Source organism: Oculina patagonica, chromosome 1 (assembly GCF_052425735.1).
Source record: "Oculina patagonica isolate OP01 chromosome 1, crgOcupat, whole genome shotgun sequence".
NCBI lineage: Eukaryota > Metazoa > Cnidaria > Anthozoa > Scleractinia > Oculinidae > Oculina > Oculina patagonica.
Genome location: NC_135758.1, coordinates 21,766,204 through 21,792,434, shown reverse-complemented (window position 1 = coordinate 21,792,434; position 26,231 = coordinate 21,766,204). Strand labels below are relative to the sequence as shown.

The window sequence follows — 26,231 nt, the reverse complement described above, 5'->3', positions numbered from 1 at the left end:
AGGGTAACAAGGTAACAAGGTAACAAGGTAACAAGGTAACAAGGTAACAAGGTAACAAAGTAACAAGGTAACAAGGTAACAAGGTAACAAGGTAACAAGGTAACAGAGTAACAAGGTAACAAAGTAACAAAGTAACAAGGTAACAAGGTAACAAGGTAACAAGGTAACAAGGTAACAAGGTAACAGAGTAACAAGGTAACAAAGTAACAAGGTAACAAAGTAACAAGGTAACAAGGTAACAAAGTAACAAGGTAACAAAGTAAGAAAGTAACAAGGTAACAAGGTAACAGGATAACAGGGTAACAGAGTAACAAGGTAACAAAGTAACAAGGTAACAAGGTAACAAGGTAACAGAGTAACAGAGTAACAAGGTAACAGAGTAACAAGGTAACAAAGTAACAAAGTAACAAGGTAACAAAGTAACAAGGTAACAGAGTAACAAGGTAACAAAGTAACAAGGTAACAAAGTAACAAGGTAACAGAGTAACAAGGTAACAAAGTAACAAAGTAACAAAGTAACAAGGTAACAAAGTAACAAGGTAACAGAGTAACAAGGTAACAAAGTAACAAGGTAACAAAGTAACAAGGTAACAAGGTAACAAAGTAACAAGGTAACAAAGTAAGAAAGTAACAAGGTAACAAGGTAACAGGGTGACAGGGTAACAAAGTAACAAGGTAACAAAGTAACAAGGTAACAAGGTAACAAGGTAACAGGGTAACAGGGTAACAAGGTAACAAAGTAACAAGGTAACAAGGTAATAGAGTAACAGAGTAACAAGGTAACAGGGTAACAAGGTAATAAGGTAACAAGGTAACAAAGTAACAAAGTAACAAGGTAACAAAGTAACAAGGTAACAAGGTAACAGAGTAACAAAGTAACAGAGTAACAAGGTAACAAGGTAACAAGGTAACAAGGTAACAGAGTAACAAGGTAACAAGGTAACAAGGTAACAAGGTAACAAAGTAACAAGGTAACAAGGTAACAAGGTAACAAGGTAACAAGGTAATAGAGTAACAGAGTAACAAGGTAACAGGGTAACAAGGTAATAAGGTAACAAGGTAACAAAGTAACAGAGTAACAAGGTAACAAGGTAACAAGGTAACAAGGTAACAGGGTAACAAAGTAACAGAGTAACAAGGTAACAGGGTAACAAGGTAACAAGGTAACAGGGTAACAAGGTAACAAAGTAACAAGGTAACAGAGTAACAAGGTAACAAGGTAACAAGGTAATAAGGTAACAAGGTAACAAAGTAACAGAGTAACAAGGTAACAGGGTAACAAGGTAACAAGGTAACAGGGTAACAAGGTAACAAAGTAACAAGGTAACAAGGTAACAGAGTAACAAGGTAACAAGGTAACAAGGTAACAAGGTAACAGAGTAACAAGGTAACAAGGTAACAAAGTAACAAGGTAACAGGGTAACAAGGTAACAAGGTAACAGGGTAACAAGGTAATAAGGTAACAGAGTAACAAGGTAACAAGGTAACAAGGTAATAGAGTAACAGAGTAACAAGGTAACAGGGTAACAAGGTAATAAGGTAACAAGGTAACAAAGTAACAAAGTAACAAGGTAACAAGGTAACAAGGTAACAAAGTAACAAAGTAACAAGGTAACAAGGTAACAAGGTAACAAGGTAACAAGGTAACAAGGTAACAGGGTAACAAGGTAATAAGGTAACAAGGTAACAAGGTAACAGGGTAACAAGGTAATAAGGTAACAAGGTAACAGGGTAACAAGGTAATAAGGTAACAAGGTAACAAGGTAACAAAGTAACAAGGTAACAGAGTAACAAGGTAACAAGGTAACAGAGTAACAAGGTAACAAGGTAACAAGGTAACAAGGTAACAAGGTAACAGAGTAACAAGGTAACAAAGTAACAAAGTAACAAGGTAACAAGGTAACAGAGTAACAAGGTAACAAGGTAACAGAGTAATTTAAACTCCCGGGACATTATGTGGGGTCTTACACCAAGTACTACCCCAAAATAGCCTCCTATGCAGACATTCTTTTGGCTTGTCACACAATCTTTCCTCCCCAATGAACGTGCTGAAACGAGGCTATTTACGTAGACCAATCACAGCACACTTCCAAATCCTGGAAGTGACCTTAAGATCGAGAGGTGACCTTGAGAACTTTGTACTTTTAATCAGGCCTGTTACCCGCCCAAACCACCCATTCCTATTTTTGCAGAAAGCATTACAGCAAAGTTGCAGAGAAAACAGTCACTTCCATCGATGTTTTGGGGAGTTTCATCTACACACGACACAGGATTTAGAAGCTATTTTTGTGCATGAATTTAACACTGGGAAAGTAATCACCCCAAGGGAGCTTATGAGCTAGCACGATTTTTTTTTTTTGGTCATCTCCATGTGATATCCAGCTGATCTTTAGGGAAAAAGGGAATGTGCCATTCGTTTTAGCAGATATTCGCTGGGGAGGAACGATTGCCTGACAAGCCAAAAGAACGTCGGGATAGAAGGCTAGACTCAAAAGAGAGTGGCAGATATTGATATTGAGCCTAAAGCATTGTAAGACTTCTCAAAATAATGATTGTGAAGGAGGCAAAAGCATGATATCACTTGCTTATAACAGAAAAGTTGACATCAACAAAATAACAATGTCACAAACTGTTTTATTCTAAGATCCTATTTTATATTCATTCATGTTCCACACAACATTATAATCCACTCGAAAAAACACTATTTTTACAAATTATTTGGAAACATTAATTTACAAAAAATACCTATCCTTACAAAAATAGTCTTCACCATATTGAAACTACCAAAGTTGACATTACAATTTCTAATACTCTTAAATAAACTCTGTTGCAAACAAAATTTGAGCATTGAGCGCAATATTCTTTTTAAAAAAAGTAAACATTAATAGCTGCGAAATGCCATGTACATGTTTAGTACAAAAGCTACAATCTTAAAAAAATAAAGTATACTGTTTTTGGCCTTTCACAAAAGGCTTTGCTTAAACTCTCTTAAAACGTTAGCTTGTATACAAAAGAGATTCCTAAATAAAACATCAGTTTAATTTTTTGCATGGAACCTTAAAATTGTATGCAGCTCTTGGAGCTTTTACCGTATGTATAATTTTAACAAAGAAAACCTGCCAAGCAGTTACAGTAATTTCACACCAACACGGTATATATATATGCAAGTTATAAAAATCATTCAATGCTAGTTCACTGCCAGATGAGCTTAAAAATAAAAGAATTTGAACATATCAATAACCTTTTAGGAAACCTCAGGATAAAAAAAATTGTGTTACTACCTTGAATGTAAAGAAACTAAAAGCCCTCACTGAGCTGAAGCAGTCATGAAACTAAAACTAGCAGAAGTATTATTATTATTAAGTTAACTCAACAACCGAAACTGTCACAGTCTTGTCTTCAAGATCAATGTATAGGTAAGATAAAATAAAATATACATGTAGTTATTATTAATAATAGTTTATAAAATGATGCCAGGATCTCTGATGCTTCCCTTGGTGAGCTCACTGCCTATAAATCAAGAAGACAATAATCATGAGTTACAAGAAATTGTTAACAAAAAAAGTTAAGGGTTCATACACAAGTTTTTTCACAAACAATTATTATTTTCCAGGACTTTTCAAGGACTCAGGTTGATTTTTCCAGGACTCCAAAATTCACATTAACCCTTTCACTCCCAAGATTTCACAGTTTAGTGTCTACATTTCTCATAATGTTAGGAAATTCTAGGACTTTCCAGGTTTTCAGTCCAAGACCCGTATGAACTCTGTATGATTCCCACCAGATCTTTTAAAACTTTGATAGAGTTGTGTCAGTAATGTCAGTGGCGGATCCAGATCTTCAGATAAGAGGGGGGCCGATCATCCAGGCCCTAGAATAAAGGGAAGGGGGGTGCTCTAGAAAATGATTTTTCTTGACCCTTCACGCTTTTACTTGTTTTAATAATAAGGTGGGGGATGGGCCACTCCACCAGATCCCCGACTGAATCAATTTCGAGCCCAGAGTTCATCCAGTCGGTCAGCGGTATGGGATGAACTCTGGGAAACTGGAATCGATCAGATCAATTTCAGTTCGATTTCAGGAAGAACCTTGGTCTTCCGTTTTTTATTGCGCATGCTCGTAGTTCCAAGCGGAAGTAAATTTCCCAGAACGGAAGTAAATCGAAAAAGTGAATACAGTATTACTGGTGTTTATTGATTCAACAAAAGTAACAATAACGTCCTGCAGTTAACAAAAGAGAGAGTTAACAAAAATGCGTCTGGTGTTTTGATTTCCTTTAGTCTCTTTCTTGGGCATTCTGCTATGTTTGTTTTAAAATCAATGGTGTTGTTAGCCTTCCAGGATTCCGTCCGTGAAGACTGCGTGCGTGTGTCCGTTGTTGTTTTGCCGAGGACAGCTAAGAAATTTACATAATACACAGCGCACAAACAAGCTATTGTTCTGTTCATAAAAAATTTTGTTTGGCGACTTTCGCATACTTTTGTTTGGTGACTTTTGTATATTGGAAAGGCTTCTCACTGACAGCGCATCTTTTCAGGATAGGTTGCATGTTTCAAGCAAAAAATTTTTCCTCGTTGAATGGCGGTGATATAAATAAAGACGTTGAAGGCCACACGCACACAGGTCAACGCTATTCAAAAGGCGTAATTAGCATTTTGGCGACTTAGCACGTGCACACGTGTGTTTTAATTTTTGTACAATTCATTTTCTTCAGCAAAACAACAAGCGTTTTGTTCAATCGTCATTAGTATTTTTGATCGTGCACTGTCTGCCATATTCAGTTTTTCAACCGGAACGGAGATTTGAATGAAAAAGTAGTCTAGCGGATTTAGTCAACTAAATAGTTTTCTCACTTTCCTGGTGACGCCGTCGTGTTGTAAAAACTCCGATGACGGGAAGTCCTTTTGTGCAGATGCACTATTGTGATGGTTTGGTGGGTTGTCGTTTGCTAACCCTCAGGCGCTAAAGCACTATGGTGTAAACTTTTAATCACATTAATTAATTAATATCAATTAATTAATCCTTGTGGAGGGGGTGGGGGTGGGGAGCACCTGACCGTACCCCTAGGTAAAACCTGGAGCACATCTACGTTACTTTCATATGAGATCTCAAACGTATATATTTGTTTCAGAAAACCCTTTGCTCTTCTTGTGGTACTACTCAACGTAATTTACACCAAACGCATGCGCAGATTAGTCTACGTTGTTTTCTGGAACTATCATGAACATCGCTTGTATTGCGTGTTTGCGGTAGGCTTCCTGCAGACTTCTTAGCGCCAAGTACGAAATAATTAATTAGATTTTGAGACTTTCACGGCGCTTTCGTATTAGGTATGCAAAAACTTGCACCGGGACGCGTGAACACATACAGAAACAAAATCCTAGCTGTACTCGTTTAAACCTGTCGAAAAAATGTTTTTGTTAGATTTGTTTTGATCGTCTTCGTGCAGTCTACCGTAACTTAATTAAAAAAAATGTCATCGATCCGCCGTAAAAAAAAAAAAAAAAACATGTATCGCAAAAAAGATTGTAAAAGAAAAAATGTCGGACGGAGCGGAAACTGGGAAAGAATAAAGTAGCTGTGAACAGTTTTTCCGAAGTAAAAGCAAAAAACAGAACAAAAAAAAATACTTTCATTCCATATCTCTGCACAATGTTTGTATCTTTTCGTCGGGGGAGAGAAATATTATTTATTTAGAGCATATACGATTTCTTAGGTGTTTTTACAAAATTAAGCTATACTTCTGAACATTTGACATGGAATTAAGGAAAACAAAAAAATGTTTTTCCAGGGTTTCCGGTTTGGTTTACTTCCGGGAAGATTTTCAACTTCCATGTTGATTTCTTTTTCTGTGAGGGCCAATAGAGAAAGAAATACATTTCTTTCCAAGTGTCTACCGGCGACCCTACTGCTGACCAACCGCTGACGGACCGCGGAGCCGGGAGACACTCTGGGCTCGAGATTGCGACTGAATGTAAGAGGTAAAAGTTAACAGTCAGACCTATTTCTTTTTGCACTGAAAAAAATATTCTTGAAACCATTAATATTCCATACTGGTGACTGCTGTACCCAGATGCAGGGATTTCAGTAATACCCCGGAACCCGTCAGAATGCATAAGGTGGAGCAATAAATACATATAACGAGGTTCAATACAAAACCTTTCTGCTCAGGAACTAAAAAACTTAATAAAAATGGCTGTTACCTTTTTGTCATGTAATGCTCCATGCCTCTACCAATATGTTGTGAAGACTGCATCATGGATGCTGCTACAAGAGACCAAGAAGATGGTTAAATGTAAAGTCTACAAAAAAACCCTGTATTATGCCCAATTTGTCACTGTGTAGACAAGCTTGAAAAAAATGTTAATTTGCACTCAATTTTCAGTTGACTTTGAAGTAAGCGAAATATCATGAAAAAATTAATTTTGTGATGTTAAAAACAATAGGCACAGCGCAAAAATCGCAAAATAATTATGCTTCGAATTTGGACAAATTTCGTCTGCATTACTTTTACAAAGTACTGTACATAGACCCTTTTAAAATTAAGGGTCACCCTGTCAGCAGCAAAGGCTGCTGGTAGCGACAGGGACCTTTATTAACAATAAAAAAATTCAACTAGTAAAATTTAAAGACTATAAAAATGTATGAAACAAGACAATGGTTGGAATGAAGAAAACCATTGGACATTTTCTATGGTTATGAATGTGTTGAGATGGCCCACTGTCAGATTAAAATTGGTTATAATTTAGCTTCCCTTCCACTAGTCCATTGACAACAAGCAAGGGATACTTTGACTGCCTGATGGGATGAATTTTGAATATATACCTGTACAGTCAGGGAAACAAGTGCCAGTTGATGGCAACATCACCTCTCCGAGAAGTGACTGAGCCCGCGGTTTTCATCTTAGAAGTTGCTAAGCAACATGATGTATTCATACACGCGACATCTGTCGGAGTACTCATGAGCGCTTGCACTATTCGAGTACCTCAACCAAGATTTGCTAAAACTGGCACTTATTCCCCCAACTGGGTTATTTGCAAGAGATAATAACTTCCGTGATAAACTCACCATAGGCAGGATCTAACTGTCCAATAAGACCTGGAGAAACATAATAACCCATGCGTAGAGCTTGACTTGGGTCACCGTATTCTGCAGCAAACCTCTGTCTCCTGATAATTTCCTCCTCAGTTAGGACATCCATGTGACCTGCCATTCTACTGATTGCAAGGTTGTTGGAAATGATGCTTGGATGAGAGTGCATAGAGCTGTCCTCTCCTTTAAAATCCAAATTTCTTGAGCTTGACTTTGGGGAAACATTTTGCTCGCTGGCAGTGCTGCGATTCCTGGATCTTTCCTCTTGGTACATAACTGGCGAGTGTCGTGTTTCCTTCTCGGCACTGTCTTTGAGTCTTTGCAGCCTTTCATGCGATTCAGAAGTTGACATCCGTGATTGCGAATTTGAATGAGATGTGGGCGTAGAGTTTCTGTCCCTCTCTGTGTTTCGATAAGGACTTCTTGCTTCCCTCTCCCGACTACCAGAAGCCATTGATGTGACTGTACTGGATGATTCTCCATGGCTTGTTATTGGCATGCTCATGACTAGTCCAGGAGGAACAGAGAACTGTGGACCAATAAAGGGTAGTTGCCCTGCAAGCCACACAGTGAAAGCAGTTGGAACTTACATTTCATACAATGTAGTTATATGAATGCCAAAACACATCTAAAGCTGTAGGAAGAATCTATGACCATTGTTTGCCTGAGAAAACATACCTTGTTGCATACTCAGTTTACTACCCAAAGAAAGAATGAAGCTAGAAATTTCCACAATGGTCACATTGTATCACTAAGCACTATCTCTATCTCTGACTGGGTTACATGAAGCAAAAGCCAATTAACTTTTTAGCTCAAATCCCAGGGGTCTCATGGAGGAATGCAGTAAGCATACAAGGAATGTTTTTTTTTTTTTTTTTGTGCCAGGCTTTTGTGTGAAAGAAGCACTTCTGAAAGCCCAACAAAGAACTTGAATGCTTCAGTTATGAAAAGCCTGAGTGGCCCACGAACAATGGTAATACTGCAAAATGTGATAGACATAAAACTGGTGTTCATGTGATCATGAGATGCAGAATAGAGCTAGAAAGGACATTCAGACGAGCAAAATGGAAGGTGTCAGACAAGGAAAAGAGTTCAGTGTGCAATTAACTGCACAATGGGCGATTTCAGAAAATATCCATACCCACCTTAGAGAGAGTCACTGGTCAAAATGTAGTGGGACACCTTGTGAATGTTCCATAACATAGTATTAGTCACGTTACAGGTTGAAACCAGTCATCACAAAGTGCATGATTGTGAAGTCATGGAGGGGGATCTCAAAATGTTCTCATGAACTTTTCTGAAATGTTTGTGTGTGGGTTGGGGTGGATTTCAACTATGGAGCCCTTTATAGCCCTTGCAGAGTATGAATATTAATTTTTCTGAAGCAACACAATAAATATTGGGCTGCTTTGATACATTAAAAGAGGTGATAATAAACTAAATACATGACTGTTGTGCCTTGCCTAATCATGAAGCACTTTAGAGCGGTTTTCACTTGAGTGTCGAAAGTAAATTGCGTTTGCTTTGGTTTTGCATTCTACGCTTAGTGATTGGCTTAACTCGCGCCACTTTCTCAGACAATCAGGAGTAAAACCAAACCAATCTGCTGCTCGCGCACGTCCCCCTTCGTGCCAGCTCATGTTTGCTTCGAGTTTTGATTGGTTCACTGGATTGTCTGTGTCCTTTGTGATTGGCCAGAGTAATTAATTTGGTTTGGTTTACGACACTCAAGAAAACTACTCTACATACAAAAGATCAACAACAAACAACGTCCTTCAAACACACCTGCAGATGGATCAAAGTTGAGCTGTGACAGATATGCTTGAAACTGAGTTGGCATAAAGTTGGCAGGAAGTGAGTTTGAGCCATCTCTCTTTTCACCTGAAGCAGATGAGCTTTCTTTATATCTTGATGTAGGCACTGGAGACCTTGTGGCAGGTCTTGGAGATCTCGGTGCAGAAAGGGATTGAGATTTAACGACATGTCCACGGGGTGATCCTTGGGAACTTTCTGCCTCAAAAGAATGATGTGTTGACTTAACAGTGCTTGTTGAAGTTTCCTGAAATTTCGAAAGATAAGAAAATTAATTCATTAAAAACTCCCCTTGAGCGCCAGTAAAACCAGTTTATTGCACCTATCATTTTCCCCGGGGGGGCGGCGGGCACCGCGGGTGCATCGTGAAGCTCTCCCGGGTAGGGATTTGACATCTAAATTTGACATTTATTAGGTGCCCAGGGGTGGGGAATTTGACTCTGGCTTCCAAAAAATGTCAAAATCCTCTGGGTCTGTTCAGTTTTTTTAATTTTTCAGTGAGGGTTTCTGTATAACTTATATTTTCTGTCCTTCAGTTTTGACATTGACAAATCTCAAATTCCACAAAACATAAGCAATGAAAACACTTTTATTAATTTATACAAGAGAAAATGACCCCTTGATCCCAACTACTAATCTTAGGTTAGAGTTAATCATCTTTCAAACAACCAGGGCGGCCCTGATTCTCAGAACAACAAAATAACAAAATCAACATACAAAAAGTAAACAATAAGTGCCAACGAACCTGAGGACGGTGATAAATCAGATCCCTTGCACCCCCAGTCCTATTTTCCACTCTTTCCTCTTCTCTGCTGTTTCCATGTCTCTCTGATTTTTCTGGGGTTGTCTGTCGTTTGCGAGGAAAGCTGCCACCCATTTGTTTATTTTGTAGGTCATTCTCTAATTGCCTTTAGAAAGAGAACATTGAGCATGATACCACTGAAATATATTTATTAGATTTTATTTTAATTTATTAGATTTATTTACTAAAGTGCTGTACAATGTCCTTTAGAAAGTTTATTCTTGAAAAATGTAATAAGAAGAAAATATAAGAACAGTGTAGTTAAGGGTAACCAAAACAACATGCAAATTGCACAAGGGCCTTTTAGAGTCATCTACAAGTGGCATGTTGGCAACTGGGTCTTACAATGTGCGAGTGAGACAAAAATAATAAAAAGGCTAACCACAAGCTACCCATTGTAAGCTAACTGTAGGCTAACCAAAGTGCTATTTAGGCTAACTGGAATGGATCATACGCCTCACTGCGCACTTTGTGATGACCCTTGGAAACACCTTGACAATAAATGTACCCTAAAATTAATAGTTTTTACAAGTCTAAAAGCAAGTCTCAGGTAGAGTAAATCCTGAACAAAATGATAATGATTGTGGAAACAAGAAAGTATTGCCTTACTTCAACATTGACATCTGCTGCAGTTGCTTTTGTTTCTGAAGGTATTCTTCTTCTCGTTTGTACTTCAGACGTTCCATCTCCCTCTCTCGTTCATATGCGTCATCAACCCTGCTTTTCTTTTCAGGTGGTTCTTCTGGTGAAAGTTTGTGCTGTGTCACCTTAGGTGACGAGCCTCTGGATGATGCATACTGCAAGCTCTCGCTTTTGCTGGTATATCGACGGAAATCACTTTCATCTTGGTGAGCCCTCCCCTGAGGGGATTTCTTAATGCCTGACTCTTCCATCCTTCTGTCTTCCTGCACTCGGTCACTTGGTTTTGGAGTCTCTTTCTTCTCAAAATTTCTTGCCTCTAGATGGCCTGAATTGCTACTGCTGCGCATTTCCTAGAAAGCATCAATGATACATGTTTACAGCATGCACCAGCTGGTTGTTGTTGACATCAGTATTGTGTTGATAGACGTCTATCAACAGATGTTAACACCTACTGGCACCTTACAAAGGACTCATTCACAACATAAACAAAACTGACAAATGGACCACAAACATAGCAACTTAATTAAACTTTACTTTACACAAGTCTTACTGCCAATGACATCAAGGCAAGACTGACCAATCAGCTTCAACAAACCTTTTTCTCTTGTTCTAACATCATCTGCCTATGAAGCTGCATCAGTTGCATCTGCTGCTCTGGTTGCATGTTTTGGAACAGCTGAGCCTGAGCTGCTAATGTAGCCTTGGGATCAACAGGCATTCCCTGCATGTACGCCAGCTGGCTAAGGCTCTTCATCATCTCCAGTGACATGCTGCCGGCCTGCATGAATGGCTGGTAGTACTGCTGAAGCGTCAGCTGCTGCTGATACTGCAAATTCCGCAGTTGTTCTGCAGACATGGGCTCTTGGGATCCATAACTTAATTCTGCAGCCGCATCTCTGATGTCTCTTCTTTCCCTCTCTTTCTCTGCGACAGGTTTTTCTTTTGAAGGGCCATAAGTGAGAGGTTCTTCTTTCACAATGACAACTTTAGAGTCCTCCCTGCTGCTGTCCTCAGATGCTCTTGCTTTTTGATATGATGCTGTGCTAGCAGCTAGCTGTTGAGGGCTCTTGCCTTCTGGGGAAGGTTTTGGCATGGCTAAGGGGTGTGGTACAGGTGACTTTGATGTTGCATAGGGTGATGATTCCCTCAGCAAAGTTTCACTTTTTCTTTCACTTCTAATTGGTTCATTCATTCCTGGGGCCTTTATTCCTAAATAAAAAAGGAATGATGAAGACTGAAAATACTAGAACCAGTAGTGCGATCGGTCAGTGGCGCCCGTTTTATGAGGTCCATGGCGGCGAGTGTACTTTCTACACATTACATGATTCCTAATCCATAAGTGGGTAGCTCTGGAAATCATGCGAGTTTAAAATAAGAGTTAAAAATGAAACGTAGAGCCATAGAAGCGTAGATTTTAAAATGAAAATGTAGAGCTGTAGAAGCGTAGAGTTTAGAATGAAAACGTAGAGCCGAGAACCGTAGAGTTTAGAAAGAAAACGTAGAGCATAGCAGTAGAGTTAGAATGAAAACGTAGAGCCGTAGGGCTGTAGAGTAGAATGAAAACGTAGAGCGTAGAATAGAGTTAGAGTGAAAACGTAGAGCCGTAGGGCTGTAGAGTTAGAAAGAAAACGTAGAGCCGAGAACGAGAGTAAGGAAAACGAGAGCGTAGGGCTGAGAGTAGAAAGAAAACGTAGAGCGAGAACGAGAGTAAGTGAAAACGTAGAGCGAGAAGTAGAGTAGAAAGAAAACGTAGAGCCGTAGAACGTAGAGTTAGAAGAAAACGTAGAGCCGTAGGGCTGTAGAGTTAGAATGAAAACGAGAGCCGAGAACCGTAGAGTTAGAAAGAAAATGTAGAGCGAGAACGTAGAGTAGAAGAAAACGTAGAGCCGTAGGGCTGAGAGTAGAAGAAAACGTAGAGCGAGGCAGAGAGAATGAAAACGAGAGCCGTAGAACCGTAAGTTTAGAAAGAAAACGAGAGCCGTAGAACGTAAGAGAATGAAAACGTAGAGCCGTAGGGCTGAGAGTAGAATGAAAACATAGAGCCGTAGAGCAATAAAAAAAAGAGCGAGAACCGAGAGTTAAATGAAAAGAGAGGAGCAGTGTAGAGTAGAAAAAAAGTGCGTGCGTGAGTGGCGTGGCTTGGTGAGAGTGGGTGCGGAGTGTGACGCCTGTACTTTACGGCCGCATGGTACTGTCTGGCTCTGTGGCGTGAGCTCTACATCTTCGCTTTCGCACCTCATGTCCTGGTTCGATCGGTGGAAGGAATCGATCTGTTTTTCTTTTCTAATTTTCGGTGCATCTGTTCACCTTCATCTTGTGAAGTTGGGTGCTCACGCTTCTTGCGTTAGTGCGTCACATTTTTTGTTACGGCACTAAGCGCGAAGACAACGAATGCATTCCTGATCAAATCAACCTTTTTGATTGTATTTCAAATAAAGACAAAACAAGACCTAGACAAGACGACAAGCACAGAACATTCCTCACTTGCCTAACAAGTGTACATGAAGATAGTGCCTTTCTGCACATAACAGTCTTTAGTTAAGAAAGGCACAATTTAGTACATGGCACAGGTAAATATAGGAGGAATGGAAGATACAGACAGAAAGGATTTAATGTCAAACTACATTGTTCTAGAAGCCAGAAGGGGAAAAGAGTGATTGAAAGAATAGGAAAGTATAAAATACTTCAGCTCAAACTCATTTATAATTCATCAAATTTAAACAAAGAAAATAATAACCATGAAGAAGGTTTGCATACCCGGTCTTAATTAGTATAGATTTTTACGACTTTATTTCTCTATTAATTTTACTCCCTAGTTTTTGTTTTGATTGAGAAGATATATCAAACACTCGAAACAGTGTTTCATTGGCTATCCAAACACCTAGAATTTTGTCAAAAATACTCTGCTATTTTCAACTCTCTTCTTGGTGTTTGGATAACCCGATAAAACACTGCCTCTCTTGTTTGAGATTATTACTTCTAAATTGAATCACTGCTGCAGGTATCAAACAGTGATGAAAACTGCTACTAAAAAAAAGCAATCAATTATAATTTTCTAAAACAGAGAGTAAAATAATGGAAATCAAACCTGGTCTAATGCTAGGATGAGATGATACAGATCCCTGAGTTTTTATTCCTGGTCCAAGCATTGGCAGAACAGAAGGAAGGCCTGAATGAATAGCAGGTCCTGGACTCCTCTTGAGCGACACTGGCGACACCTCTCCCACTGGAATAGGGACTTGCAAAGTTTGTAGTTGTTTAGCTTTGTTCTCTGGCTGCAGCAGCTCTGTGGACACATCAACAGCACTTGGAAGGGGTCTTGGAGAAGTACTTGAATAGGTCACTGAGAATGTAAAGGAACATATTAAATTATAAAGGTGTGATTGTATTATAAATAGTGCTTCATACAGGCTGTGCTACATGTACATGTATTACATCACTGTAAATGAAACAGAGGCCTAATATTTAGTGTGTTGGTCCACAGCCCCAAAAGATGCCAGTACACATTCATTGACCGCTACATTCAGCAGTGACACAAATTGAATGGCCAAGCCTTGGACTCCCATCCATGTTAGCTCGTTTCTGGCCCGCTGCTGTGCGGGAGGTTGTGGGTTCGTTCCCGCCGGACCCCCAGGTCTTCGAGGAGAGGCCCTGTCTCTGGTTGACATCTGTCTCTCGGGACATCCGTGGTCCCGTCTCCTTCACAGGGCGGCCCCACACTTCGCAGGGGCACGAGCTCCGGTGTTGTGGCTGGCCTTGTGGAGTAAATTACAGTATGTGTACAGCGCATCTCAACAGTAAGATAGAAAAATGCGCTAAAAATTCATTACATTAAACATTAAGCCACTGTGACCCCTGTTTCTTCTCACTGAGCAACATGTTGCAGTAATTGGTATAATAATGTCCGCGCAAGGCATTCTCCATGACCCATTACTGTTACCTTGACTTGTACATGTACATATTGTTTCTGAGAATACAACCAACTGTTTCCTTCACAAAGAACTGTGAAGCTTTTGAGTTGCCATATCTTTCCTGATATCTTGTTAATAATTTTTCATATCATATCACACCTACTTGTAAGTAATTTTATACACTCTAATATATCAAGATAAACTTCTGTTACCTGATGTCACAGATGAAACAGTCGCTGACGTCTTATGTTCAGAAACTTTCAAACGGTTTGATGCTGATCCACCATCCGAGGCCCTGGGGTAGGGGTGGGCCACACCCACAGGGAGGGATGGGGGGAGTGCATTACTATTCCTAGAAATTAAAGCTGGGTGTGGTCTGGACAGACCTCTAGCTGTCGACTTGTAAGACTTGTCATGATCCTCTGTTCCTTGACCAGGAAGAGGACTTTTCCTACTACCACTTGATTCATTAAATCCAAAACTTCCTTTGGACTCAGCATTAGGTTTGCCTTGCTCCCCTGATGTAATAGCCAGTAAAGACGTGAATGGCACTTTTGAGTTAGATTGTGCAAAGCCTGGTATGTCCACTTCTTGTTGGATTCCTTTTCCTGCTTCTGTAGGCTGAAATTCATGCTTTACTATGACAGGTTGAAAAGGATTTGATGGAGTTCTTCTGTCTACCATCGAGGAATGAACCTTGGAAGATGAAGGTGACTGAGTGTTTGAGTCAAATCCTGGTCTTGAAGAAGATAAATGCGTTGCAGTACTGCCAGTTGACAAAGTTGCAGAACTAGGGCTTTTTGAGTGATGAGGTTCCATAGAAACCCTAGCCTTGTCCGGATGATTTAAATTCCTATTTAAAGCTTCTGGAATTGGACTACGAGTTCTAATATTACTAGTAGGCAGTGATAAGTTTTTATTGTTGATTTTTCCATCACTGCGACTCTCTTCCACACCTGACATCTTGACATTCAAACCTGTTCTTGTGCCCTCAGTACCTGAGGGTGAATCGCTATGAAGTGGCTCAGAATTAGCACCATTCCGCACAAGTTCTGGATATCTAATAGGAGCTAGAGTAGCCTTAGAGTCAACATTTCCCTTCTTATCAACTTCTGATGTTCTTATACATTTGTCGTAATTATCATCACCATAGTTTCTACACTCGAAGAATTTGTATCTCATTGACGGTGCATCGCTATTGATAAGTGGGGGTTCAACAGCACTTCTGGAAATGCTCTTAGAAACAAGAGCTTCCATGGAGATGCCACTACTTGTGGTTTTCACAGCCTTGTCCTCTAAAGTAGTTGATTTTGTTTCACTGCTCCTTTGAGATGGTGCAGTTGACTGTCCAGACAAATTCTTAGAGGGATTAGTCCATAAATCACTGTTTTTACTTGACTCACACTTGGATGAAGCTTTCCAATCTTGCTCTTTGTTAATTTTTCCGTCAAAATATAAGCTACTACCAGGCTTGGTTCTTAGTGCCTCAGAGCTTACTCCTGATTTCTGCACCTGTGACAAATAGCTTTCATTGGCAGCAAAAGGTAATCCTTTGAAATTGCTAATTCCAGAAGTATTTTTGTGGTCAGTAAGGGCAGTAGAGCAAGACAGACTGGTCACATCCTTGCTTGTGTATTCAGAATCTGCAGAAAATACAGAAACAATATAACTGGTAAGTCATTTCTGTTCTGATGTTTTCATTCTTCCCACAGTCAGTTTCTAACACGATTATGTTAACCCTTCTTTACTTTTCCAATACCCGATTCCCTCTACCCGCCTGCGGGCACGGTGGTTGTTCTCCCTCGTGGCTCGCTCCTCGTTGCTGGTCTCGCGCGGGTGTCCTCCCCCTCGGCGCGGATACTGTGACCCTCCCTACAGTAGAGGCCTACATGACCACTTTCTTTTGACTTTAAGAAAAGCTCAGTCAGTTACTTAGCAACCACTTTAATATACAGCCATGGATTGGTTAGTATGAGGACACTTTGTTGCCCATCGGCAGTAAGAATAATGGATCCTGCAGTACTTTATGAGCTCTTAAAGTACACTTCACACAAAGAGGCTAAGCAAAGGTAATGTACTGTTACTACAATGTACACCTCGTCTTGCTTCCGGCGCGCTCTCCGTCTTGTTCTCTGGCGTCCCCCTTGTCCTTGCTCAGTCTGCTGGCTCTCTGCGTCGCGTCTGCCTCAGTTCGCGTCCCGCGCTCCGCCTCTGCGCCCCCCCTTTCGTCGTTCTGCGTTGTCCTGCTCCTTCCCCCGGCGCGCCCCCGTGCATAGTATGTACATTGCATTTGTCCTCAGTAACCACTGAATCATACAACACTGCATGTACAAGTAAACCACCAAAATTTAAGTCCCCTTACCTTGGCCTGGATCAATGTCTTCTTCGTTCTCACTGATATCCTCAACCTCAATGCCTAGCTGGTTAATAAGTCCCACTCCAGTGTCAACAGCCTGCCGCAAGTCCACCGGCTGCATACCTGGAATGCTAAGCTGCTTATCAGACTGCTTGCCACTGCTCTCACCAAGAGCTTTCTCCATATCCTCGACCTGGCTTATACTGATCCTCTCCTCCATACTATGAGATTTGTTGCTGTTATTTGCCCCACAAAACCCACTGTCAATAACAGTCTCCCACACCTCTTGACTGCTCTGTGGAGCTTCCGTTTTTATTCCAACTTTGCCAGTGTCCGGTGTATCACCTAATAGTGTTCCTGTGGTTGTTGTGCATGTAGTCAAGTTGGTAGAACCCTTTGACAGCATTACTTGTTCCTTTTTCAAATTCTTTACTGCAGTTTGCTGTTCATCAAGTACTGGCTTAAAGCCAGACTTTGATTCAATTTCACGTTTGGCCATGTCAACATTCTTTTGGTTATCATTTTCCTTCCTGATCTCATGTTCACAGGCCTGTTGACACTTATCTGAACTTTCCACATATGATACAGAAGCGTCTTCCACAGTGCTGTCTTCTTCATTTGTGGGAACAGGTGATTTTGATACTTTAGGTTCCTTTACATTTGTCAAATCTGAAGATGGTTCAGTGATGTCTTTTTTCTTGCTACCTGATCCCTTCTTTTCAATTGCTGCTAGAGCAGCAGCTAGTGATGGAGACACACTCCTTGCTCGGGCACTGACACGCGACGTTCTTCCTTTAAAACCAGGCTTGGTATCAGGTTCTTTGAACTCTTCTACAGGAGAAGGACTGGTGCTTGCAGATCTCTCATCTGATTGGTTGGACTAGATTGAAAAGAGATGAAACACATGTAAACTTGCAAACAAGATAACCAAACTGGGATCCTAGTTTTTTGAACCCTTTCATGTACATGTAATTTCTTTAAACCTCCTGATAACTTGGAAGAAAAGTCATCTCCCTTGGATTTGCAACACATTGCATTTTAGAGCAGTTTTCAATTGAGTGTCGTAAAACCAAAACCAAAGTAATTACTCTGGCCAATCACAAAGGACACAAACAATCCAGTGAATCAAAACTTGAATCAAATACATGTAGCTGATGCAAAGCGTGGGAAAACGTGCGAGTCACGATTGGTTTTGGTTTGAGTTCTGATTGGCTGAGAAAGTGGTGCGAGATTTTTAAGCCAACCACTAAGCGTAGTAATGCAAAACCAAAGCAAACGCAATTTACTTTCGACACTCAAGTGAAAACCGCTCTAATCCCAACTTCTCGAGCCAATTTATGTTTCCCCTAGAGGTTCAAGAAATCAAGATTTCACTGCACATATTATGTACATTTAGTCATTTTTAACCAGAAACTTAATATTTGTAAGACACTCTGCAATTAAAATTGGGACAGCATAAAGAGACAGTCCAAAGTCTTACAGAAATCTAAATAAATGTACAATTCATATTAAGTTGGTTGCTTGATCTTCAAAATGTTCACCTTCATCAAAGAACAAAGACTGCTAAGCAATCATACAGATTCAAATAACCAGAATCTGTTGGTTTGAATGTAGCTGAGCAAACTAGGAAAATGATTGTATTGTTCAGGCATAAACCTTAACTCATCCTTACCTCTTCCAAGTGTGCATGTGCTTGGTGATAGCGCAGTCCATTGATATGCTTGTACTTTTTGTCACACCCAGGCTCAGGACATTCAATCAAAGTAGGAGAAGGTTGAGGGGACACAGTAGTTGTCTTCATTGTACAGCTTCGCTTGCCAGGACGAGGACCATCATCGTCATCATCCATATTTTTGGACCTTCTTTTCCCCATTCCTTTAAACCCTTGGGATTTTGGAGCGGGGCAACCTGACACTCCTCTTTTCCGACCACGAAGTTTGTGCTTCAGAGGCGTAGCTGCAATTTATTAATTTACAAAAATTATGTTTTGAAGAAAAACAAGAAGACAATTTTTGTGGCCAGTATCATTATCAAAGTTATTTGAGTTGTATACCTTCTTTATTCAAATTTCCTGGAGATGAGGATACTGAGTTATTTTTCTGTCTTCTCTTTCCCTTTCCACCTTTTCCGCCCATCTTCATTTCATTTTCACCTCCGTCCATAGCAGGAAATCTGTAACCAAAGGATAAATGCATAAGTGAAGGAAAAATCAAAAAAGTTTTGTCAATCAGAATTACATTGTAAGACTACAGTCACCTGAAAATTGATGAGTTTCTGAAGTCTGATATTAGGTAGTGTAGCTGACAATGCCACTTGGCAAAAATTCTATTCAACATGATCGTTGGACAGTTTGAATTGATTTCTTAGACTGTGATTTAAAAAACTGCAACTGGTCTCGACATGTAAAACAACTGCTCATTACCTACAAGCACCAGGTACATGTGATGTGTAACATGTGTAATGTGTAACATGCACATCGCAGGGCTCAAAAAAATAAAATACAGTGTATATATACCTGTATTTCCAAGTGATATGATTTCATTATTCTCACAGAAATGCAAAACAAGACAAAGGAATCATTTCCAGCATAACTTTTTAATTTCTAGTTGCCAAAGTCAGGACTAAACCAGAACTCTTAGTCACCAGGGACAAAGTTTTAGTCATACTGGCCCTGCATTGCAACCGTCATAATTTTTAAAATTAATACTGTACAAAATAACTTATAATACAATTATACTACCTTGGACTGGCCCATGCATGCCTAGAACAATCCATCAGAGAGCCACAATAAAACTTGTTTCTCCATTTGATATTCACAACCAATACTCCTGAAAGAAACACACATCACACAGCACATCAGAATCGACAATCATTATACATGTACACTAACGGGACCTCATTGCACAAGAAATAAAGTCAGTTTTAATTAGCTACTTTAACTAGAACTAACTTTGACTCTTCATGGAGTGGTGATCACACTTAAATCCCCAACAATTTACGCTAAATGCTGTAAGACACTGTGATTGGATGATTTGATTTGATTCTTACCCCCAATTTCATGACAGACTATCCCATGGAGAGTCACAGGGACACCAGGAGCTGCAGGTGCTGAGCTGTTCTCATCTCCTGGACACACTGAGTTGGGCAGCTTTTCTAGAAGATCAGCTAATGGAATGTTACCATCCAAACCTGCCATGAATCCTTGTAGTCCAGAAGGAAACATCTGATGGGATAAAATGATTGACAACCATTGACTCAAGGAACATATAACAAGGTTATCAGTTGGTATAGAGAAGAACCGTCAACACCCTGTAATTCTTCCATTCTTCTCTGATCTATGTACATTTAACTAAGGCGGGAAAGGGTTTTGTTTTTTCTTGCACAAAATACCACATGATATGAGACACATTTCTGCCCGAAACTTAATTAAGACATACGTTAGAAAATATGACAACATTAAGTCTTCTAAGTTTCAACCAAGGCATTTGTTTGAGTAATTTGTACAAGAACAATATTTAAAAGTGTAGTTTAAGTATATAATTACAGTCAAACCCCACATTACAAACACCCGCTTACACAAACATGTAGCAGTTTAAAATGAATTTCAAGTCACCATTTTTTCTTAAACTAAGTTTGATTTGTATTTTTTGTTACAAGTTTAAGGATGACGGTAAAAAATCTGGAACAAAAAATTCAAATCAAACTACATGTAGTTTGAAATTATGACCTCAAATTTATTTTAAACTGCAACATAATAATTATATACAATAACATGTTGTAATACAAACAACAAATAAGTATTATAATTACGGAGAGTTTTTTATCTCATACATGTTGTATTCCTATGTAACAGTTACAGTACAGTACCTCTTGATCATCTGATGGCTCCTGTTTGATTTTTGTCTCTTTCCCATTCTTGTCATTTCCATTTACCGAAATGTCATCATCATCATCCTCATTTTTACTTTCCTCTTCATCCTCGTCATCCTCATCATCTTCCCCATCATCGTCATCATCATCATCCTCGTCATCATCATCTTCATCCGCATCGTCATCATCATCATCATCATCACTACCGTTATCTTCACCATTGCCGTCTGCTCCAGAGTTACCACCATTGCTTGAGCTGTTCTCGTAATCTCTGTTGCTTTTGGAGATCTTTCTTCCGCGATTTCTCCCACCACTTTGAGACTTTGGATTGTACTCTTTGTTATCGCTTTTCCTTCTCCCACGACTGACTGCTCGACCTTGCTTTGTTGTCTTAGTAATACTGACAAATGTGTTGCCTACCTCAGGGGCGTCACCCTCATTAGCCAACACTGCTTTCTCCTTGGATGGTTCAGAGGGCACACTTAAAGAGCTGACAGCCTCACTGGATCCATTTTCACTCTCTTCCACAATTTTTGAAGATGGCGTCAAATCATCTGTTCTCTGTGCATCATTTCCAACTTGATCAGTTTTCAAATTTTCTCCTTCTACCTTATCAATGTCATCTCCTTGTGAAGCTTTTTCTACTTTTTCCAGATCTTTGGCTTGAGGCGTACAAGATGTTAAACCAACTGAAACTGTCATCATTTAAACACCACCACTAGTGGTCTGTTGCCGTGAGTCCTGGACCACACATTAACTGATTAATGATTCTAAAAAAAAATCAAAGGCAAAGACTGATAAACTTTAGGAAAAAAAATACTTACCAGTATATATTTTTTATTTACAAGGTAAGAAAATGGTCTTAGCAAAAAAAATCCAAATTAAAGTAGAAGGGGAATATTTTTCTTGCAGTTTCTTCCTGATGTTTTAATGGATTTGCAATGAATAGTTAAACGGTGAAAAGTATATATTTCCATGAAAAATATGCATGCATCCAAATTTCAGCTTAGTAAAGAGCATGCAGAAATTGTCAAAAGTCACTGTAGTACATGCAGCAATTTGTGACCTTCCACGGGAAATCAACACTAACGCTTTTTCTTTCTGTTCAACGGCTGAAATCGTGTGCAAGTCATTAGATAATCGCCAATTGCACAATTAAAAATAGAATCATAGGAACAAGCAACTCCAAAGTGCATTTATGCCACATTTTGGCACTACATGTAAAATAGAAATTCGGTTAGTGGGTGTATATGGCTTCATATATTACTACAGCTAGGGTCTCCCTTCTGCTCTCACAACAATGATTAGTCCCGGGGACTTATAAAACAGTGACATACAGGCTGGTAGATTTACAAACTAAGTTAGTCTAGCTGCTTAGCCCAGTGGCTGCTTATTCAGGCTAAAAGATGCCAGCCCCCAGATATTGAGCCAACAAATAAACATACAACATTTACATGCTTAGAATTCTCTTAAAACAGCTCTAAGCAGTGTGCTAACGTAAAGGACCACTTAGCTACACTTATTGTTAGAGAGTTCAATATTCTTCTTGATGTTGATTGAAGACTAGACTTGTACAGCTAGCATAACACACCCTTTGTTTAAGATGTTTTTCTCAGTCTCCAGAGAGACAACTCAACAGAATCAATATCTCTTGTTAATTTATGGGTTTTAAAATATACACCTGTACTGTCATGCAAAATTACACAAAGAAAAATTTTATCAGTTCAGACGCAGACTGCATTATAATCGTAAATCCTATTTTTGGTTTCTGTAGAAAAATAATATTTAATTAAAAATAGCTCTAAAAGCTGAATTCTTGTTTTGTTAAGAACTTAATATTATAACCTCATTACTAAAACGTTATTCTTTGTTATTGATATGGTGTCAGACATAATATTAGTAACACCAAAATAAATCAAGTGTATATTTAATTACTGCCAGATATCTTGTATTGGTTAAGAAATATGTCTTTAGCGTGTCTTTTTCTAATATTTTCAGGATCAAAGCTTGAAATATCAATGCTAATTCTCTTCCTGTAAGTTCAAAGAATTCTGTTGAACATTACAGTTGATTTTTTACTTATTCTCCCTACCTGCTTGCTTAAAAATGTATTGAGTATGCTAGGAGAATTTAGATTTTGAGATGCAAAAGAATTAAACAGCCTACTTGCTAGTGAGATTTGTCTGAATCACACAAGACACCAAAATAATCTAAACCCACCTGATTGAAATCAAAACACTTCAATTATCAAGCTACATGAACTTCAGATAAATTCTTTTTTTTTTTAACTTAAGCCTGCCACATGTTACTAGTAAGAATTATTGTCACCCGAAATATTATAAAAAAAGACACCCACACACACTTCAGCTGTAAAAAATAAAAACAAAATAATAATTAGAAAAACCTTGCGACTCGAACACCACAGGTCAGAAATGTTGGTTTTAATTTACAGCTTAAGTGGTATACGTCACAGCTGAGAAAAACTTATTTTTCTAGAACTATTTGTTACTCTGATTAGTAAAAACATGCTGTTTTAAATATTTATCAAACTAAATGCAAATTTGTCACAGGTCACTTCATAAACGCACTTGTGCAAGCCACGCTTGACTTCACAACTGATTGCTTTCAATCTTTTCACTGCTTTCCAAAATGACGCCATGATGGTAAAAGTGTTTTTGTTTATAGCTAGTGTATTGTAAGATACAAAACTAACAACATGTGGACAGCCCATAAGATTATATTTCATTTTCATAGTGTAGCGTTGATTCCTAAAGCTGAAGTTTTGGTTTGAACACAAAAGTTACAATACAAAAGACCCTCAAGAACAATTAACAATGGTTATCATGTGAAGAGACAAAAGGACGCATTTCATTGGACGATTGCTTTTACACCAACTGTTCAAATAATCGAAAGTCAAGCCTACCACTGGGAATAACACAGAAGACAATAGTCCACAAAAGATTTAGCTGAGCGACAAACCAGATAACCAATATCGTGTCATATTTGGACGCTTTATCAAAACCCGTAAGCTAATAACTTCACATTTTAAGTTGTTTTCAGTGTGACCGGCAAATATAAAACCGTAAGGAAGTAATGAAACAAAATCCTTTTTCTTGCGGTTTTAAAATGATTATCGTCCATGGATCGACAAGACATGCATAAATTAGCAGTATATTTTTTCTATGGATAAAAAGGGCTTAAAAATAATCCAGGTTGGACATCGAGAAAATACCTAATTGAAAGGCGGTCGTCAAAAATCGAGTCGCAAAACTTCATTTTATAAAGGTTAAATCCTTTAATCGCGTTGATGGTAGTTTTACAACATACCAAACGCGTTTGAAAGCATGGAGCTGTGACGTGTTTTAAGCTTATAAAAGGATTTGAATTTTATCAAAAGGTTTGCTTACGTCAGTGTCTCGCCCGAGTGAGCCATAAAGTTTAGAAAACAACATGCTTTTTGCTCCAGGACAAATTTCCGCTCAAGAATAAAAGGGTGTCACATTCGAGTAGCGCATTTAAAAATATAAATGAAAACAGCTGAAACAGGGACAGTCACTCTAAAAGTTTTCTAAAAGCAGACGATCGCAAATATAAGGCCCCCTGGCATGAAAGATTTGCGAACACGAGCTACATGTATCGAGTTATCCCGAGTTATCTAAACAAAATATCAACGCATTTTAATAACTCTATCGTTTATCATGTCCATCAATTGTCGGCAAATTTAAGAGAATTATGCGGGAAGCATTTTATTGGGAGAATAGCTTCAAATCACTGTTCTGTAAAAGGTCCTTTATTGCAATAAACACGAACTAACGTTCGCGCACGAAAATTACTTGAAAGCGCTTGAATTGTTCGGGTCATTTGGTCGTGTTGAAGTAATAAAAACTTACCCATTGATAAAATAGACAAATATCGAACCTTACCTGTCACAAGAAAAGCATTGCAATCATTTGTCGCAAAGGTTAAACTTCACAAGCGGAGTAATCTGTAAAAATCACAAAACATAAATTTCTCGTCAAGAAAGTAGAGTATTAAAAATGTGAGCGTGGACGCAATCAATTTAGCGAGAAAAGAGAAAATCGTTTTAGCGACTACGCACAATTAGGAAACTTCGGCTTTCCAGGCCGAGTAAAATTATTTCTAATGGATTGGTCCGATTTTTCTTGGGTGATAAGCAATATACAAATCTTTCACCGAATGTGACAAAATTAGAAATTCAAATCGGGCAGCTATGTTTGTTATTCATAACATTACATATTCGTCGATCACTCCGTAAAATTCCGATTTTCGTCTTTCGTACTGAAAGAAATGCTCTTATAAAACGTTCAACATGAACAAATTACACTGGGGAACCATTTACAAAAAGACTTCCGACAAAAAATCGGAATTTCCTGAGATTTTCACGGTTTTACAATTCACGCCATACACATTCAAGGATGCTTGAAATACCAATTGCTTCAAGACGAAGATAATAAAAAAGTATAAAACGTGATGCAAACCTCGTAAAACTTCGCTCCTTTGACTCCAACGGTTAGCCCTATTCACAAGGATTCTGGTGGCAGTAACTGCTCCGTTTTTCGTCCAAAATTCAAGATTTTACAGCAAATTCAACAGGACGAGTGAAAGAAAGATGCGAGCTACAAAAGGGTCGGGCGGGATATGAGCCTCACGACCAATCAGTAACGGAACTGACCAATCAGACAGCTCCATTATCTTGTCACGCTTGACACGCAATGTCATACCGCACCGCCATGGGTCGCCGATCAGAAAATACATTTTATATTTTCCCATTCCAGAACAAATATTTTTTCCTGAGTTAAAATTTTCGTTTTCTTTAAATCACAGCACTCCTTCGTTAAGACGGCACTCACTAGACCTTATAATCATCGAATCGTACTAAAGTAAAAAAACAACGAGAATTTAAAAACAGGAACAACGCTAAAATTAGAAACGGCCGGTCTGTCAGCTTCGAAAATGCTTTCGAATCTCGAGAAATGAACGTTGTGGCTCTTGACAAAACCAAATAAAACAGACAGGCGTGGATTAATTTTGTTTCTTCTGCGGTATCCCAGCAATATTTTGCGCGTATTTGCGGGCAGAAAATAAATTATGCGACTGCCTTAGTGACAAAACAACACTCTTAGGGGTGTAAATACCCTCGGGAGCTTTGCTCTGGAGTTGTGCCAGGCCTATCACTATTGTTTATGGGCAGCCGAGTGTAACAGTCTTCGACAACCATGGTAATTAATTCTCTAGTAGTTTTCTGACAATCAATACAAAGCACATTGACTTTGAAGAATGGCTACCCTTGGTCTGCCACTTTCGAAAGCGAATATTTTCTTGAAAACCACTTCCAGACCAATTAGCTGCTATCGACAAAATCACCTGGGCTTGAACTTCAATTTGCAAGGCAACGCAGGCAACGAAGACAATAGGCTGAAATTTATTTGAATCAATTTCAGGTCGATTTCTTATCAACATATATTCATTTTCATTACGGTCATAAAAAATATAAAATGCAAATCGCCTCTCACACTTAACGCGATAAAACGTGTTGATAAAAATAGAAAATGCCACTTTCAACCGCAAACAAAAATCTCTCGGCGCTTGCACGAAAAAAAAAATCAATATTATATTAAGCATAATTGTTTTCTCGGCGTTTATAAATGAAAATTTTCTATTAAGGTCAATAAATATACAACTCCACGCATAATTACTTGCTTGTTGTATTTCTCGCCTGAAGAAA

The 26,231-nt window shown here is 38.9% G+C and overlaps 1 protein-coding gene across 2 annotated transcripts; it reads right to left on the bottom strand.

Moving 5' to 3' along the window:
* Positions 1-2,620: 2,620 nt before the first annotated feature.
* Positions 2,621-25,129, bottom strand: LOC144633009 (uncharacterized). Of its 2 annotated transcripts, none has more exons than XM_078491817.1 (17): positions 24,985-25,129; positions 24,409-24,470; positions 20,483-21,255; positions 19,664-19,838; positions 19,356-19,443; positions 18,669-18,787; positions 18,288-18,571; positions 16,622-17,495; positions 14,472-15,902; positions 13,437-13,691; positions 10,944-11,557; positions 10,316-10,698; positions 9,650-9,812; positions 8,878-9,151; positions 7,069-7,647; positions 6,204-6,267; positions 2,621-3,510 (listed from the first exon to the last, which is right to left on the bottom strand). In XM_078491817.1, the coding sequence occupies exons 3-17, from the start codon at positions 21,188-21,190 to the stop codon at positions 3,504-3,506; spliced, it is 6,018 nt and encodes a 2,005-aa protein (XP_078347943.1). In that variant the 5' UTR covers positions 21,191-21,255; positions 24,409-24,470; positions 24,985-25,129; the 3' UTR covers positions 2,621-3,503. The 2 variants fall into 2 exon arrangements, with proteins under 2 accessions (XP_078347943.1, XP_078348015.1); XM_078491889.1 differs by having other exon boundaries at positions 6,204-6,264.
* Positions 25,130-26,231: the final 1,102 nt, after the last annotated feature.

Bases quoted from the DNA above. Each gene is read 5' to 3' on its own strand.
- LOC144633009 (XM_078491817.1), bottom strand. From the start codon at position 21,190: ATGATGACAGTTTCAGTTGGTTTAACATCTTGTACGCCTCAAGCCAAA. The intron at 17,496-18,287 runs GTAAGGATGAGT...TTTTCAATCTAG, and splicing joins CACATGCACACTTGGAAGAG to TCCAACCAATCAGATGAGAG. The intron at 9,152-9,649 runs GTTCGTTGGCAC...TCGAAATTTCAG, and splicing joins TGATTTATCACCGTCCTCAG to GAAACTTCAACAAGCACTGT.